Source organism: Nelumbo lutea, chromosome 4 (assembly GCF_056320005.1).
Source record: "Nelumbo lutea isolate HS-2025 chromosome 4, American lotus-T2T, whole genome shotgun sequence".
NCBI classification, from domain to species: Eukaryota; Viridiplantae; Streptophyta; class Magnoliopsida; order Proteales; family Nelumbonaceae; genus Nelumbo; species Nelumbo lutea.
The window spans coordinates 36,732,350-36,751,662 of NC_142687.1; the positions used below are offsets into that span (position 1 = coordinate 36,732,350).

The 19,313-nt window shown below is 36.9% G+C and overlaps 2 protein-coding genes and 1 long non-coding RNA gene across 3 annotated transcripts; 1 reads left to right on the forward strand and 2 right to left on the reverse strand.

The window, feature by feature from the left end:
* The first annotated feature begins 3,182 nt into the window (after nt 1-3,182).
* On the forward strand, nt 3,183-3,895 carry LOC148855221 (uncharacterized). The gene has a single exon (XM_088985987.1). The coding sequence runs from the start codon at nt 3,275-3,277 to the stop codon at nt 3,479-3,481; it is 207 nt and encodes a 68-aa protein (XP_088842113.1). The 5' UTR covers nt 3,183-3,274; the 3' UTR covers nt 3,482-3,895.
* A 1,737-nt stretch (nt 3,896-5,632) lies between these two features.
* On the reverse strand, nt 5,633-14,183 carry EMB2656 (ARM repeat superfamily protein). Its single transcript, XM_088982185.1, has 12 exons — nt 13,764-14,183; nt 13,364-13,567; nt 12,151-12,296; nt 11,576-11,844; nt 10,018-10,106; nt 9,330-9,477; nt 8,808-9,247; nt 8,126-8,637; nt 7,969-8,029; nt 7,537-7,821; nt 6,955-7,216; nt 5,633-6,328 (listed from the first exon to the last, which is right to left on the reverse strand). Exons 1-12 carry the CDS (start codon nt 14,118-14,120, stop codon nt 6,000-6,002), a joined length of 3,102 nt encoding a protein of 1,033 aa, XP_088838311.1. The 5' UTR covers nt 14,121-14,183; the 3' UTR covers nt 5,633-5,999.
* Nucleotides 14,184-15,614: 1,431 nt separating this feature from the next.
* LOC148855223 (uncharacterized) lies at nt 15,615-19,304 on the reverse strand. The gene is made up of 2 exons (XR_016112247.1): nt 19,157-19,304; nt 15,615-16,106 (listed from the first exon to the last, which is right to left on the reverse strand). It is a non-coding gene; the product is annotated as an uncharacterized LOC148855223 (long non-coding RNA).
* Nucleotides 19,305-19,313: the final 9 nt, after the last annotated feature.

The following is a 19,313-nucleotide window of genomic DNA, read 5'->3' on the forward strand; positions in this document are numbered from 1 at the left end:
GGTAAAATGGGACGAAGGTCTATTAGGAAAAGAAAGATGAAGGTTTATGAATTAAAAAATTGAAGCATTTCAATAAAGATCTTTTAGAAAATGACTATGGAGATTTAGCTATATATGAGGGGGAGGCTCTTTGGAGGAGGGTTGTGGCATGCAAATATGGGGTAATTGAGTTCAAGTGGGATTCCAAAGAAGTGAAGACATCTTATGGAGTGTGAAGGGTATTATGTGTCCAATCGGCTTTGCTCAACTTCATGTCGTTCAAAGTTGGAAATGGATCCACAATTAAATTATAGGTAGAAGATTGGCTGGGCTTTAAAAAATTGTGTGAAATTTGCCCACAACTTATGTGAGAATGCAAAGGAGAATATTTATCAGTGTCCCTACTCTAAGTTCATCTAGGGCATTTTCTTTGGACTCTTCAAGGCTAAGTGGATGGTCCCTTGTTCAGTAGAAGAACAATTCTTTAGGTGGCCAAGTGTGAGGGAAAACATCAAAGCAAAGATTGCTTGGAGCTGAATTATTTTTGTTGTTTGTTGGGAAAGTGTGGAAAGAAGAAATAGGAGAATCTTTGAAGATGAAGTTCAATCAAGGGACCATATCACTCTTATTTTCGGTAAAAGGATCATGGATTGGGTTCTCACTCTCCCAGAGTTTGAAGGGGTTACAAAAGAAGATCTTGGTGCTGGAGTTTGAAACATTCTTAAGTTAACTTAAAAGCTTTGTTCTTTTATTGACTTTAGTTTTTGTCTTGTTCATTGTCTACATTTTGTACTGCTTTGTATTTCTGGTGATCTCTCATCACCCTAATTCTACCTTCGTTTTCTATCAATAAATTTTATTTTTTATTTATTACCCAAAATACTTTGAACCATGACTATAATATAGATATATATTTAGCAAATATAATATGGGATTAGCCAAGGTGAACAATTAATTAATTACAATATTGTTAACTATCCCTAAGAAATCAAAGAAGAACTAATTTGTTTCAAACTTTCAATGGTGTTTCTCTGACCATGAAAAAAGAAACCCATTACCATGTAATGTTCAAAATTCAAATTCAATTTTTGAATTGCTTCTACAACCAAAATTTCCCTACAAAACATATAATTGGTTACTATTAGAACCACGTGCATGAGTAAATGGTTAAACCCCTATATTGGATAAGAAAAATTAATGAATTCAGATACTGCGTATTCTATTGATAATAGAAACTTTGTCTTTACTAGTGTTCAATTACTTGACAATTGGCAATGCACATTGATCCTATGGAAAGACTTTTACCATCTGCAGTTCAGCAAATTTAATAATGCTTCGCTTCCATTGCTGGAGGGACTCTATAGTGGCCTATCTCAGCTGCTGAACCTTACCTTTAGGTCCAAGAACCTCCCTAATTTGAGACCATATATATCTAGCTTTGAATTTTCAAGAATGTTCACACGGCTGCTATATTTTTGTTCTTCATCATCTTCAGAAATTATTAATTAACAATTGTTTATATAAATAGTTGATGCTTGTTTTCAAAATTAATTAATATTTTATATACAAGCAATCATCCATGGACCCATTCATACCAATCAGGTGTCAAAAGCTAGAAATGTTATTTAATTAGAGCTGCATTTTGTGGCCCATCAATCCAATGCTCTGAATCACTGAATGGATCACGCAAGCATGGGTTAATTAAGACTTGCTTAATTTCAATTATCTCGCCACCTCTACAACCTAATAACCCAACACCTAATTAAAACATCTGTATGCATTATATTATTGTTAACTAATATCATTTTTAAGTAAAATTATTAGGCAGAAGAGGAGTGTTTGCTGCTTTAGAATCCTACTTGTACATGATTTTGACACGTGGCAACTAAAGATGGAACGAAAAACATCTGTGAGAGAGAGAGAACCTATCTTAATTAAGTGTCACCCATATTAAAGGGTATTAAAACTCTCTCTCCCCCCTGAGCAGGTGGTCAATATTCAGTCAATGGAGGCTAAAGTCGGCATTGATCCTAGTTTTAGGTTCCAAAGTATCAAATTAATCCTAGACTTCAATAGTTATTGTTCAATAGATTGACCATGTCTAGGGTAGGTCACAACTCGCAACCCATGAATCATCCCATCATATTCAAATATTCAACGGTTGATCCCTAATTATCCAAAGAATTGCCAGGGGTAATGTGGCTCCACACCAGTCACTAGACCAAAATAGATTCTGTCCAAGACTCAAAGGTTGAATTCTCCAACCCATGAGCGAATAGGATGATAACTGCGGTCGGTAAGACCAAACCACTTTGAGGCGATATGTTTCTTCGGTCTTCCGTTGCTTTTTACGCGGATAAGTTGCCACGTGGCAAGCTTTTTGCTGCTTCACGCATACGCCCGCCTTTTGTCGACCAACAAACTTAACGTAAAACCAACTACTTCTACACCTACATCGCTAAAACCTCAAGATCCACCCCATCCACCCATCCACGTAGTAACCCTTTCCTTCATTTAAATATCAAATTTACCCTTTTAGTTAAGAACGTAGGCATAAATGGTTTATTACATCAAAGCCGCCTACTGCACTTTGAATGTTGAAACTACCCTTTTGTCGACGGTGGACCTGGACAAGTAAAATTTGAAATGACGAAAATACCCCTATTGACCTCTGGGATTTGGCAATGACACGATTTACACGTGCACAATAATAAACCACATTGATGTCGGCTACCGACACTGGAAAACTAAGGAACGAGGGTCATATCGTCATTTAGCGTACAGTTTAGAATCGAGGGACCGCATAAGAAATACTCGGAAAACTACGGTTACTATATGTCGCCCGCTTTGGCGTACGCGTAGGTCTCCACTGTAGAATCCGGTCAATTTAAGGAATCTTTGGGTTGATGGGCGGGTAAAAGGAGCTGCTGGCGCTAAATTTGACCCGAGTTTCTCTCGACTGTAGCTTTCAGGGTTGAATGATGAGGTCAAGATTCAAGAACAATGGAATCGGATTAATACCACGCGCATATGTCAGTAATTTTTGGGGAATAAAATGGCATTTAGGTAATTGTCATATGAGTTCAACTTCAAAGGAGTCGTCTCGTATTCATCCAAAAGAGAGGATTTCCCACCACCTTCCCTTCTCGTATGGAACTCATGATGAAACCATACTAGTAGATATATATATATATATATATATAGAGAGAGAGAGAGAGAGAGGTGAAGAGGAATCCTCGCTAAAGAAGAAAGCGTGGTTCTTTCTTTCGTATTGGGATTTGGGTGGGAAGAAGAGATGGAGCAGAGGAAGAGCAGCAACAATGATCAAATGGGTACCCCAGTTCATAGTCAAGTTAGAAAGATCAAGCAAGAATATGAGAATATCAAAGACCCATATCCGCAGAAGCTAGAGATCAGACCAGTTCTTCGGGAGATCACCCGGCAGCTCTCTCGCTCGCCGCTGGGACGAGTAGGCCGAGCCATCTCTGTTGGAGACTCGTAGAGTTTGATTGGAGATGGATGCTCCAGGCGTCTGTCTAGCAGTAGAGAGCATAGGGGGTCTAGTTTTTCTATTTGTCTTTTGGTTTTACTTTCACTTGTAAAACCTTTATTAGAGGTAAGAGCAGCTTTCCATGACTGCCGACTGGTGCAGCAGATGATGACGAGGAAAATCTTCTTTTTTCTTTTCTTTTTTAGGTCTCTGTGTGTAACTTCCATGCTTTCTCAGTTTGAATTGATGGATTGAGTTAGCGGGCTTTTTATTCATCCTTGCCAGTTTTGCACAGAGGAACCAGATGATATCTCTGAATCCTGTTCTTCTGGTTTCTTAAATTCTGTGGGTTAGTAATGGGAACATCTGGTTTAACCTTGTATATAAATAAGTATGTAAAATAATGGCAAACTAGAGCTTGCCGTCTCTCTCTCTCTCTCTCTCTCTCTCTCTCTCTCTCTCTCTCTCTATGCAATTCAAAAACTCCACAGATAGGATTTATCTGTTTTGGTAAAATAGGGAGCGTTTGTAGAAGCTTTGGGAACAAATCTTTTTAACTTTGAGGAGGCAGAGAGAACCGAGTACATTTGATATCTCGATCTCAGAATTTGATTTTGAAGCAAAATTAGAAGGCAAAGTTCTTGCTTTTCTTTGCAAGCAAAATCTGAGTACAGGAAAGCACTCTTTGTAGCCACAGCTTTTTTTTTTTTTTTTGGTCTTACAATTCCATTCTGCCTATGACAATCTCCCATCAATGTGGATTCTAATGGGGTATTTGAGTTTGAGATTTCTCTATTAGAGTAACGTCTAACTGCTTTCTGTTTTTGCTTGTCGGTGGTACACCTTCCCTCCATCTTCAGGGAAGGAAATTGGTTCCTTTATTATTATATGGTATGCAATCCATTGTCTGATCCCCAGTCCTCCACTTGCTTGGATTAATAGAGCAATATTTGTTTTTGACTGTCATCTAAATTAATTGTTCTATTCAAAGGAGTCTCGAGTGACAGAGGAAGTTTAACCAGTAAAGTTAATTGTCATTGGTTTTCATGTAGGGTTCAACTATGATATGATATCTGAAAAACTTCTGAACAGTCAACTCAAATCATAAATTTGGTAGCCAATTAGGTGTTATTTATCAAAATTCATGGGTGGGTTTTGATTGGTCAAAACTCTTCGACATGGTATGGGAAAAAAATATTTATTTCTCCGTCTTCCATTAAAGGATGTTCCTATTTGATCATGATCCTAGTTAGGAGATCGCCAACAATCTCCGTAAGATAGCGATAACTCAAGATTAAAATCCCAACCACTGATTATGGGGTTTTTTGTTATCGGAACGCGTTCCGATTTGTTAAGACTAGAGGAATCCGGCTGATTTTCGTGATTTAGGGTGATTCACAAAATCTTTGGGAGATAAATGGATTTCTACAACCAAATACCCACCATGCTGGGAAAAATGCATGCTAGGAAATTGGAACGACATATAATAAAATTAAGGAAAAATCTATGATGCCCGAAAGAAACGATACCGGAAAAGCTTTGACCAATCAAAAAAACCCATGAGTTTTGATAAAAAAAAACCACCTGATTGGTAATAAGTTTCTGGTATCATGTCTTTCCGGCAACATAGTGGAACCTTAAAGATGCAGCTGAAAACAGCAACCAAAAGTTGGAGGAAAACTTTTGCCTATCTCAAAGATAACAATCTTTGACAACTGTATCACCAGTTGCGGATAAGATCATTCATAATGTCTATGATTATAGGTTTCCTTTTGGATGCGGCATATGATAGCCAACTCAGTTGAGCCTGAAGCAACAGCCATTCATTCTGCATTATGTTGGTGGTGAAGTATTCGTGCAATCACAGAAAAAGTAGTTATAGTGCAAAAATCACAGAAAAAGTAGTTATAGTGCAAAGAGGAGATATTTCATTTGATATCTCCAGAGGATTCTTAGATGTAAGACTTGAGATTACTCAGACTGTTTATTTTACTGTCTCCACTTGATATTCTGCCTGTCTGATAAATATGATGATGGAAGGCGCAGAAATATAGAATCATACTGACAGTAGTACAATACAAACCACTGAAGCATTAGTTTACGGTCCAAATCACGTTGCTATAAATAATCAAACACAACACAGTAATAAAAACAAAAACAGAATGACTAAAAAGGATGGATATTACTCAAATACTTGGATCCGCAGACAATTTTGGATAAGTTGTTACAGAAAATTCTTGCTACAGACATGGTCACCATGCAGATCATTCCTACATGATCTGGGGCAGAAATCAGAATACAGAACATATGACATTGGTGGTATAATTAAAAGATCTTGGTTTGGGTTTCCTTCCTTTCATGTGCTATATCAAGTCACACTCACAAGCACAACCCAAAAAATAAGCACAATTGACATTTCTTAGAAACCCTGTTTCTTTGATGCCATCTTTACAATTTACAACTGAAACCAATCTTCATCCTGCTAACAACCAATCAAACTCCTGGGTGATGGAAATTTTTCATTTCACTGCTAAGCATAATCTTCAGAGTCACTGGAGTCCTCTTCAGATGTCACATCTGACACTGCATCATTGTCATCATCAGTCTCCTCAATCCTGACATTTCTTTTAGCAGTAATCTTATCAAGTGCTGCAGTCTTGCTTGCCCTTTGAGAGCGGGTGCTTAACATGGAAGGAGTGGGAGGAACAACAGAAGTAGGTGAAGTTTCTCCCTCGTCTGAAGAAGACTCCTGCCTTGTTTGTCTCCTAGGCCGGATGGATCTGACTGATCGTGGTGCTGGTGTTGGTGGCATTGTAGTTGAAACATCCATACTAATATTGCTGTCCAGTTCTAACCTTCCTGACATCATAGTGTAGAAACAGATCACAATTGAAAAGAGAAAAAAAAAATAATGGTCAAAGCCTTCTCTCATTTTAACTGAACTAATCCGTACCAGTGATCGATGTGTTAAGACTTGGACCAGACACAAACCCGGAATGCTTTCTGGGTCATGGTCAAATGGTTTGACCATGATTGACATATTCGATATATTTAACACTTTTTTGTAAAACATAACATGTCTTAATGCATTGGCGGGATCCAGATCTCACCATTTACATTTTATGGATTAATGGTAATAAGGTAACTTGGCTAATTGATAGGTTGTAAGTTTGAGCCATGAGACTTACATTTTAAGTTTCTAAGTATTCACCAACTCAGGTGGGTCATTAAAACTGGTTGTATCATCAAAACCCAGCCAGTTTTTAATGCTTCTGCCGAGTTTTGACCGGTTCTACCGGTTTTTCAGAAATCTGAAACCCAGGGATCTAAAACACCGGAATGGTCTCCAATTCCTGGGTCTAATGATTCGACCGTCCTGTCCGGTCTGGGTTTTAAAACATTGCTAGTGATTAAAACTATACTTAGTTACATAATAGAACCATCTATCTAGATTTCTAATATGGGGACAAGTGACAAAGGTGTACCAAAAATAAGATTAACTTCATCTTCTGATAAGCTCTGATCTGGATGTTTGTCCAGGACTCTAAGTTTATCTGCCATTCGTGTCAACTCCTTCACAAGCTCCTTATCTGTAAGCACGGATTCTGCCATTTGATTCAAAAGTGCCCTCATACATTTAATCGCCTCTTGCTCAGATGACCGAAAATGGAGCAAGATGACAATCCTACATAATGCTGACATATAAGATTTTCCAGCAGATGTTTTCTTTGTAGGGAAGTTCACCACCTAATTATAGCAGCCCAAATAGAATTAGTCAGAGCACTATGTATAAGATAAACCACAACATGCAGGAAAAGTTAGAGTTCTTTCCATGAAAAGAAAATTACAAGTGCTAGATTTGTATATACAACAACATTGGGTAATAGCCTTTTCCATGCCCTAGATTTGTATAACAAGTGGAATAATCAGTGTTTGATAGTGTACAAATAAATGTAAACTAAAAGCCTAATCCTTGTTTGAGAATAGGAAGAGACGATTACAGAGAGAAGCATAATGCCAGGCTCATGTGTTAGTAAAATGTCAGGGTTTAAATTGAGAAATATAACCTCTGCAGCTATGCGAATGGCAAGCCCTTCCTCCCCACTATCAAAGTCAAATGGTGGCTGCTCAGGATTATCAGGAGTTTCTGGTGACTTCCTTCTGTCATTGTCACCCTCCATTTCATTTTCTTTTGGATACACAGCAGCTTGCATCATCTGCAGCATGAAACGTGATGCTTGGATTGCACGTTTCCGCATATTAGACACAAGTACAGAAGACCCACCCACATTCCCATAAATACCCGGCCACATTGAACGCATGACTGGAATAAACGCTTTGGAAATGCATTTCTACACATATGGAGAAGACAAATTTGAGTCATTCACAAGAAGGAAATCCATATAATATAAATATTCTGCCAAAAGAGCAAATTAACTAGAATATATATATATATATATATATATATATATATATATATATATATATAAGTTACTTGCCTTGTGATCAGTTGAGAGTGATGGATAATGCTCAAAAAACACAGATAAGCATTGCTTCAATCTGGTAACCAGAAATGAGGAAGAGTAAATAACTGTCAATACAACTTAATCAATAACACATGCAGGGAGGAAAACAGCAAGCAGGAAAAATGATCACCTGTGCATTTCTTTTGTTTCATTGTTGAAGTACAGGTTGATTAGCTTTATGAGGATTGAAGTATGCAAAGGAGAAGTAATGCTCAGATAGCTCTCACTTAAAAGAAGAATCTTAGCAAACCCCTCCCCTAAGATAGCTTGTACTGATTCATGATCATCAGTTTCTACATATTCAACCCAATCACCCTGGTCAAGTCCAGCATATAAGAGATCTAAGAGTTGAACATTTAAATCCCCATTTAAGTCACGCAAGTTAAGAAGAGTAAAATTTCTTTTATCATCCTGAGATTGTGAGAGATGTTGTCCTGTTGTTCTGTCAACTTCTTGAGGACCATGCCACATTCCAATATCAACCAGTGCCTTGATAGCCATGACACTAACAGGACTAGGACCATTTACAAAAGAATGCTGTAACTGCTTTACTAGCTCCTCACTTGGTTTCCTCTCCAATAACCCAAAGAGACCAAGACATCTTGTAGCAGACCTTTGTACATCGGGGTGAACATGCTTTGCCTGCATTCAATAAAGACACTGAGAATTCCACTTCCAGAAGAATTTAAGCTTGAAACATGATTTGAAAAAAAAAAAAAAAAGAAAAAGAACTAGTGATCTAGATAAATATAAAGAATTAGACTGAACAACAAGAACATCAATACACAAAGGAAATTTGTTAAAGTTCATACCCCAGGAAGCAGTACTGAGTGCAGTAATTCTGCAGGTTCAATGGCCTTTCCTTGCACCCAGTGAAAAGATTTTATATTTTCCAAGAGAAGACTGGTAATAGCAAGGCAATGCATCCATTGCATAAAGTCGGCAGTTCTCTCCCTGCAAGGCCGAGCAAGCTCCTCAACAACCCCAAGAACCACTTCTTCAAATTCTCCAACAGAAGCATGTACTTTCCTCGCCAACTCTGAAACTGCAAATGCCCACTCCCTGTCTCCGCCTAGATTAATGCCATCTCCTATGATAACTTTGTTCCCATCATCATCAACTTCATGTTCAATAGGTCTATGCAATAATTCCTGCACAAATGAACTAGCAACTTTCCTGTTTGTAGCATCAGAGAAATCGAGCATAACACCAAGCATTAGCAGCTGCCGAGATACAAAATGATAATTTGGTCCTGAAATAATTACTTGGGATCAGCATATATGCTCAGATTCACAAGTACTTTGTATATATTGACTATTATGAATTTATCCTACCTGCAGCAAGATGAGCCTTCACCAATTCAACATAATCAGAAACTGTTGAAGGCAGGATTCTCTCTAGAAGTTCATTGTTATCCGAGGCTTCTGCTGCATATATTACAGCCTCAGTCCCCATTGTTGAAGCAGCATCAGAGCCTTTTGCCTGTGAAGTAATCCACCTAATGATTTATATGATAAATACAAGGAAAACATACTGTATTATTAATAATAAGAACATATTTGATTTCAAAAGTGCCAATCTGCAAGAGATCATCATTTTTTAAATGACTTCAAAAAGAACTGAAGATCTAAGTACAGCTCTGGAAACTTGATGGAAAGCAGTCCCATCCTAAGCACAAATATAGAATCATTTTGTATAACAAATTTTAATAATAGGATTGCAGAGAAGAGCTGAAAATTTTAAGTTGAAACACCATTATCAGAACCTTGAAAGGTTGATAAGACTAGGGAGCAGTTACATCATATAGGTCAAAAGCAAATAACTGTAGGCAGCTGTTTAGAGAAAAGGAATGTTAGAAATTGAATACTTGTGCAAGGAAACTTAGGATTTTGGGTTATAATATTATGTCAAACTCATGGACAATAAACTGCATTGGAGGAAGATTTTTTGGAGTGTAGATTTACTTCCCTAAACATACCACTCATAGACAGAACATATTAAACTAAAACTGAAGTTTCTTACCTGTGCCTCAGTCTGTAAGTGCTTACATAAAATTCTCCAATAAATAGCAACCTCTGCTTCCATTAGCTGAATGTTGGGAATACATTGTCCTGGCATGGGCAAGCCAAACAAAATAAATAAAATGAATGGTAAGAATGCAATGATATACACAAGAAATACAAACTGTTAATCCTTGTGGAAATTGTCAGTAAGCTGTTAAACGAGGTCTGAGTTGAAACTATGCTACATAAATTCCGATACCAACATGACAATTGAGGGTACTCTTCTATTTGCTAATCAACAGTATGCTGATTAAAGAACCTCAAAGTGATAGAAAATTAAAAAAAAAAAAAAAAAGTTGTGAAGTCAAAATATTTGATAATTGTGAAGTCAAAGTATTTAACTGTTCAGTATTGCTTGTGTTGATTTATGCTTCTACTTTCAATTTCTTTCCTTTACCAACAATTACCCCACTTACATAACATAAATGGCAAAAGATGTCCTAATAGGTCAAGTAGAGACCTTCCCTTCAGAACACCATTTAATTCTGCAATGTGGAAAGATATTCTGGCCAATCCAAACCATCCATTACATAACCCACTACATTTACCACAAAATCAATATCAAAGTTGATACCAGCCCTATACTAAAACGTTGTATTGGAGTTCAATCCAATTAATAACAGCCATCCATACTTTTAGTTTATTGGACTAAAAAAAGGTTATAAAAGATGGTATATTTTGAACATGTTTGGTAAATAAAATAGTTTTTCTGTTCAGTAAACATTCCACCAAGGTTTCATCATTAGATATTTCCCAAACCATCTTATATCTGGCCCTTTTCTAAGAGGTCACATTAGACAATTGGACAGAAAAAGGAAATCTCATAAAGCTTGACATTCCTCAAACATTTTACTTATTCTCTGAGTTTCTAGTCTCTGAGTTTCATAAACCACATAATATATGATACCAGGGGCCATTACTTGGTGTAATGATAAAATCTTGGACTGGCAAGTATGAGAATGCAGGATCTAGTCCGAGAGCAGCCACTTTGTGCAAAAAAAAAGAAAATGCCAAAAAGTTAGGACTGTATCACATCTACCCCTCCCAAAATCCCAGATGGCTGGGATGGCGGGACCAACACTGTATGGCCTTTTTTAATAAAATGATTAAAATCCCATTATCTCTCAAGTTCAAAAAGAACCAAAGGAACAGGTAAATATGATTATACTAGATACTAAACATTAGGCTTCAAGAACTACTACCAAAATCTAATCTCCGATGAACAAAGTGACAAACATATGAAAGTATTAATTATCTATACTTGCATTACATGCTATAAATGCATGTTCATATGATTGCATCCATGAGTGTTGGGCCCATCTATATTCCACAGCCACTTATCAGTGATAAGTATCTAAAATATGTTCAAGGCTTCAAGTAGAAAAGCAATAAAAGATACAAGTTTCACAAATCTTCCTTTTATTTTTTGATAAGTAACAGTATGGGTTCCTTTCCATTCTACCCAAAAAATTGGATGACAAGAAAAAAATACAAAGCCATAGAATGACTTCACAAACCTTCATTTGTATCACAGGTTGATACTAAAAACTGTCGGATACTCTGTCCATCCTGCAGATCCACCATCCCAGCTTTTAAGAGAGTCCCAATTACAGCCTCCCCAACAGATTCATAAGTTTCTACATCGAGAAACTTGAGAAGGGATATGGGGTCTCCATTACAACGTCTAACAAGCCACTCATCTTTCATCAATTTTAGACATTCTTTCTTTACAGACTCAGACCTGTCTGCAAGACCCCTTTGAAGAATAATTGTCCTAAGTTTGATGCTGACATTGAGAAAAGAAGAGACAAAAGCCAATAAACCATGTTATATGTCTTATAGAGAGGCATATATTTGCTTAAAACAATTTCATCATAAAGTTTATGATTCAAAAATGCTGCACCAAATCATGTTTTTCTTTCCTTTAATCAAGTGAAGTAAATTCTTACTACAACTTAGAAGAATAATACTGTCAATAATCAATATTAGCATGCCACATAATCAACAAAATATGGCATATAACTAAAGATAAGGCCTTATGAGACTCATCTTTTAAAATGAATGCAGATTATGGTATGAAAATAGGAATTACCTGAGGCTCTGGAGGGGAAATTTATTAGCCAGAACACAGTATGCTGCTCTACGAACCAACTCACTTACATCGCATGTGCACTCAATTATTGCTGCTGATGTTTCACTGGAAGGAGGCAAAGATAGTACTATTGTTTTGCGAACCTCCTGCAAACACTTTACTGTTGATCTCCAAGTAGAAGTGATTTTTACTAACAACAATAAGAATGCAGCATCAATGTAGGAATGGAACTTTTGAAGACATTCTAAACAAAAAATACTTATCAAGCTTTTGGTGGGAAACCATATTCTTATCTAAAAATTTCTGGCTATTCATTATTATACCTTTAGGAAAATGGCAACTTTTAGGTTACCTTTATATTTGTAACTAAAACAACAGGAAGAAAAAAGATTATTTAAGTCCAACTGGCTTATCAAATAGCTTAGATGTTTTTTAAGGAATTAGAAAACATAGATCAGAAGATAGCATTCAAGGATAATTAAATTGGAGTTTTTGTAGAGAGAACTTAGTAATTTCTTTTGGAATTTCACTCCATCCAAGAGGTTAACCAGTTCAGTGCACTGCTCTAAATCAGAAGTTATTCAGTTGGGCAAGTACGTTGAACTTTCATTCTATGGACAAAAGTAGGAGTTTTCCTCTATTTTGCCTTGCCTAACTATTTGAGCTTAGCTACATGAATCCTGTTTTACCATTCCCTTCTATCCAGTGCAACATCCATTGTTAAACAATAGGCCCTTAAATCATTTCCCCCTACTTCAATGTCCATCTTGATCTCCCTTTCTGAAAAAGGAAAAAAATAGTTTTTTCAACTTCAGATCACTTCTTACTGTGCCGTATGTGTAGATGGTCTTCTTTAAGCATGTGCAAACCGTTTTGGTCTATTTTTCATCATTCTGTCACCTATTTGAGCTTTTCCTAGATTCCTTTAAATAAGTTCATTTCTGATCCTATCCTTTCTGGTTTTCCTACTCATCCAACTCCACCATGCAAGCTTATATAACACTCCCCAACCCTGACAAAGGAGGGTTGTGTCAGGTTGACAGCAAGCATTAAAACTTTTGCCAAAGTCTTATGAAAATGGATCCTGAATTGTCCTCTATTTGGCATCATTCAGTAAAAAAAAAAAACAAAAACAAAACAAAAACTGAGCCTAGTGAAGAATTGTTATAAGGCATCATGCAGTTAATTCCCACAAATTCTATTGAAATCTTACCGGGTTTTGTTCAACAGATAAGACCTGAAGAAACACATCAACAACGTCACTGTTCTCTGAATCATTTACAAAACGTGCAAGAGCTCGAACTGCAAATGTACGAATAGCTGGGACCTTATCTCCTACTCGTAATTTCATGCAATCTATTACATCATCCCATAGTTCATTGCTTACTTCTGCATCGTCTGGCAACCGCATTACAATCTATAATTACAGAACCAAGAAAAAAAATAAAATTTCAGCATCTGAACCAAAAACCCAAGTAAAGTACAATTCAGGTTTACCAATAAATAAAATTAAAGAGACCTGAATTGGAAAATATGAAAATTGATGGCAATCACTGAAGTGTTAAGACACCAAAAAGATAAAACTTTTCAGCTTATATAAAAGTAAACATCACCTCAGAAATTATTTGGCAAGATCTGAACCTAGCGGTCTTATTGGAGGCAATAGCGGCGACCAGAAGAAACCGCAAAAATTCCTCCAAGAAAGCATCACAATCAGCGGAGTGTTTTCCGTCGCGGTGAGCAGAGAAGATAGCGATAAATCGGACAACCCTTTCGGCAGAAGCTATTCTCTTCTGGAAGTCAAAGAGGGGCGTTAGGGTTTTGGAGAATGCCGAAAAGAAATGGAGAGGGGAAGAGGAACGAATTGCCAAAAGTTCCTTCAGCTTTCTGTTGTGTATGGCGTAGGAGGCACGGCTTTCGTCCAAGATAATAGCAATCTTCTGCATCAGTAGCTTCTCCTCGCCAGTCATGGCTCAAGCTCGTTCTCTGTCGCGCTCCTTTTCCCACCGCTTGTCTGTCAAAATCAATCTTCTATCTGAAGTTCCTCTGTTCTTGTTTGAATTTGGGCGGGCAGTTAACGGTGTCGTTAGATAAAATTTAACGGACACCGTTAGCAAGTAGGTATGTGCACTGCACGTGATACCAACATAAAACAGGCATCGAGGGATGTCGGTGGGTCGGGTTAAATGGTAAACCTTCAAGGAAGAATCGACACTATCGGATTAGGATCGGGTCTGTCTTGAGCAGGTTGAAGACTTGAGGTGGAATCATGCTAAACCCGAGTATAAATGGGCTGGGTCAAGTTCAACAATCCCACTCTAGGTTTGGGTAAGTAAGGCCAAAACCGAACCAGACCCGTTGAGTCAGTTAGGGGTGTAATAGAGCCGAATCAAGCTAGCATTCAGGCTTGACTCGACTCAAAAGTGCTTGTTTTTTTGTCAGATATTCGACTCAAAAGTTTGGAAGCTTGAAACTCAATTTGAGTTTGGTTGAGTTTCGAGTTTCCCTCAGGTTTTTTTACTTTAACAAAAACCTCCCTTAAACTTTTCAAAAACTCTACACATACCTCCCGTCACTTACCTAGATGAAAAGCATTCAACCGATGCATTATGTTTTACAAAATACCTATTCTACCCTTTGCATTTTAACTTGAAATAACCCATTTGTCATCCTCTTCTTTCTTTTTAATCTCCTATCATGAAACTCCATCGAGCCACGAAGAGAGAGTAGCATTCAGCCACCATACACTCTTTCTCCCCTAAAACTTCCTCTAGTCAAAGTACAAACAATTTTTCTATACCGAATATAGAGGATGTGAGCTCTATTCTTCCCATCAAAAAAGTCCTTAATCGTTGTTTTCCGTTAATCTTTTTATACTGAATACAGAGGATGTGTGTTGTGTTCTTCCTATCAGAAAAAGTCCTTAATCGTTGTTTCAGCTGTAGACAACCAAATGGACGTGGGTGATCAATAGATTCCAGAAAAACTTACAAATCATCACAGCTTATTCAAATCCTAATTCCTCCACGGCTACAAATTTCATCCTTTCTCAAGCTAAAGCCTTAGCCCTAGAATATCTGGACCTTGCTTTCAATTCTCTTGAACTCACACACTAGCATTGCTTCCATTGAGCTTCGGAAATGGAACCACCTCCCTTTCAATGCCCACCTCGACCAAGCTGATGCTAGAGGATTACATGACGTGAAATGTGTTGGCATGCAGTAGCTTGAGATTGAAGGATTGTGGATTCCATCCAATGAGAACCATTTACTTACCATTTATCCTCGATGAGGAAACCAGAGGTCATAGCAGATATGTCAAGTGAATTTCATTCTTTTTCCTCTTCTTTAATTGATATTAATTTAAGCATTCAATTGCACTAGTTATTGTCTCTTTGTCTTTTACAGTAAGGTAAAATTTTGTGACACCAATCATCTTGACGGGACTAGATGAACAATTCTTCCTCAACCAGAAATTAGTAACGGATTTCTACCATAAAAAGAAAAGAAGAGAAAAAAGAAAATACAGACTAGGACATAACACAAAAATCCACATAGCCATCTGGAAGTTGTCCTAACATAACCAAACATACCAAATAAGGGATTCTAACCATATAAAAGTTGAAGCATTCACATCACTTTGAAATAATAGTTACAAATCAAAGAACTTCACTTGGGTTCATTCTACGGCTAATCTCTGCAAAGGTCCTTCCAAAAGCTCCTCTGTTGTTGGTGGTGGTGACAAGAAAGTCTCCAAGAAGTCACGCCCAAGGATAGCACTAAAGATGAAGATGAAGAGAACTATCGTAGGGAAAATGTTGTTGAGCTCTCGCTCTCAAAGTCTTGGCCAGAGTTGCGGAGAGTTGCCAATGGAGAAGCAAGAGCTAGGACTGTTCACGGGTCGGGTTGGGTTGGTTTACTGATGTTTTTCCAACCAATCTGACCTGGTCGGGTTACCTGAAATTGAAACAAAATTGACACTGTGTTAAGCAAAATCGACCTGATCACTTTGAGTCGGTTTGGGTCACTTTTTGCTCTACTTAGTGGTGACTTAGTTGTTATTCAAGTATTCATTTCTGACTCTACATTCTCAAAGGAAACCAGTATCTCCTTTGAGTTGGTCTGGTTGGATCAGAATATGCTACACCCTAACCTTAAATTGTTTAGGTTATGATTGATCCGTGGGCAATTCAAGTCAATCTTAAAATAACTGATATATATATATATATATAACAAAATCAAAGAAATCAATCTTAAAATCTCAAATATAAAACAAAAATTCATAAATTCATAAAATAAAGATTAGTACAAACTTCTAAAAAATACATAAATAATTCCAATTAGACCTGATAACAGAATCAACAGGTCAGCTCATGACCCAACCCATTTTTTATTCAAGTTGGATCAAGTGAAGTTATTCTCAAATTCAGATAGTGACATATGAGACCCGGGTTGGGTGATTGGGTCAACCTTTTGTCAGGTCTTTTTTGGATGCTCAAACAATTAGCTAGCCCTATGTGTACATGTGTGTGGCTGGAATTTTTTTTTTTTTTAACATGGTGTGGTGTAGCTGTGTGGGTACAAAACTTACCTATCTCTGCATAGTATTATGTAGGGGGAGATGTTTCTAATTCACTGAAGGTAGTGTATTGTGTAGGTAGGCTTGAACAGAATTCTTGTGGGCAAGAGATCCGGAATCATATAATGGAGTGTTTGTCGAGTGACCCACTCTCCCTTCTACTACATACTGCTGCTAAAGGTTGGTGATTTGCAAGAACGATTTAAGAAATTGAAATAGATACATTAAAAGACACTAGGAATCAACTTGGTCTTGACCGGTTCTATGATCTAAGAAAAAGAAAAAGAAAAGAAGCGTATATCGTTTTCTAAAGAAATTTGTGAAACCAATTTTCCCATAAAATCCTCATCCCTCAACAATGAAATTAAAGTATGAAACTATGAAAGGGTAGATTTGGTATTTTTTTGGATTTGGCACATATTTTGTTTGATATTTTCATTATTTTCTCTTTAGTTTGGAATGAAGCTAGGTATGTAGACATGGCCGAAATATATATTAGCAGAAAAAAGTTTAGAACTCAAACTACCTGGGCTCAACTGTGAGGCCCGGACCAAGTTGAATGCATTTGGGCTTGGGCTGACTAGCTCAGGCTCACTTCTGTTGGTCTACGCTTTACGCTGGGAAAGCTTATGAATTATGATGGCTTACGTACTACGTAGAAATGCTTTTAGCCCAAGCGAAGCTCAATCATTCAACTCTTAGGCTCAGTTTGTAAGGAGTGCATATGTAAATAAGTGTAAAAATCTTGTATTTTTGTACTTAGGGTCACCGTAAGAAGAGCCCTATGCAGTTAAAATCTATAAATCCGGCAAATCCGCATTACAGCACTACCGACTAGTTTAGCACCTTGAACATATTTTGTTTGAGACCCAATATCCAATACCCAGGAGCAAGGGGGAGCAAGGGATAAACATTCAAGCACCATTATGACTTAAAAAGAGATTAAGGTTGTTTTTGGAGCCATTTCTATTTCTACTTGAAACATTTTGGGTTCATCGATACAAATTGCTATTAACACATTTTTCACTAATTTTAATTTGTATTGATCAGCCCAATAAGTTTAGGATAAAAACATCAACGATACAAATTAATACAACCTAAGTCAATCAACAATAATGTCCCATTCTGCTGAAAATTTTTCTTATTTTTTATTCGAGTCAAGAAACTAAAATCAGGTTTGATTTGTTATTGAGACAATTCTTCACGTTTTTTTTTTCTTTTTTTTTCTGATCACTTGTTTTTAACCACTTATTTTTAACTTAGGTTGTGTTTGGAAACGATGCAAATAAATATGAATGCAAATATTTAGAATGTAAAATGGTTCATATAAATTGCAAAGTTGGGTTAGTTTTCCACTAACAAATTTATCTCCTTACCAAACACAGCCTTAAGCAATCCCAAACATGGCCTTAGGTGGCATTTGATAAATCTGAAATCTGAAAAATTAAAAAGATATTAAAAGTGTATGATATTTGAAAAGAAACAGTTGCTTTTTGACTTTTTAGAGGCTCTAAATAAAAAATAAAAGGTTGTTTGTTTTGGATAAAACCTTCAACATCTGAAATTCACTAATTTCACTATTTTACCCCAAAATTAGACTATTCGGTAATTTTGATTTCAACTTGTACTATTTCATAAAAATAATTTATTAAATTCAAAATAATATTAAAAAATATGAAAAAATTATACAAATAAAAAATAAATTATTAAAAGTTAAAATAATAATAAAGTCCATAAAACAATAAAAAGTATTTAATAATTAGAAAAATAATGTCTTAAGGAAGAAGAGGAAAAACAGTGGACGGCAGAGGAGTTGCAGTAGTGAGAGTTGTAGTAGAGGAGTCACTTGTTTAAGACACTTGCCGCCGCTGGTTCACCAGAGTCACTTGCGGCGGAGGAGTCATCGTTGCAAGTTTGCCGGAGGAATCACTTGCTGCCACTTTCAAGAGTTATAGCGGCGGTCAAAAATGAAAAACAATGGACGGAAGCCACGAAACCATAGAGGAAGAAGAAAAAGGCCTGAACTTGTCGCCGCTAGTTCGTCAGAGGAGTCACTTGTTGCCATTGGTTCGCTGCTATGTTAAGTGGAGAAGATGAACAGCGAGAGAGAGAGAAATGTAAGCATGTTTTCAAGGGTATTTTGGAATTTTGATCAGGTTTGAAACGCATTGAACGCATTCAGCACCTGGCCCAAGTCTTATTATTTTAGATCTGAAAATAATTTTCAGACTTGTACTTCCAAACACCTCTAATGTCTGAAAAAGCAACATTTTAAGGCTTAAAAAGTCTAAAAAATGTTATCAAACGCCACCTTAATATGAATTCAATAGGAGTTTGATCCATCCATGAGATAAGTTGCTAAAGAAAGAAAGAAAAAGTCCCTTTCTTGCCAACTGAACCAATTTAACTTGGCAATTCAGTAGTGTACCTCTATAATTCTTCAGAATTCTATATCACTGTAGTAGAAATGCTGCTTGCTATGCGGAGATGCAAATGGATTCTCTGGGCCCTGGGCTTTCCTGGTCATTGTAATTGGTGCTTGCTTGTCTGGCTTTGATCAAGTCACCACTCCAAGTCTCCATGTG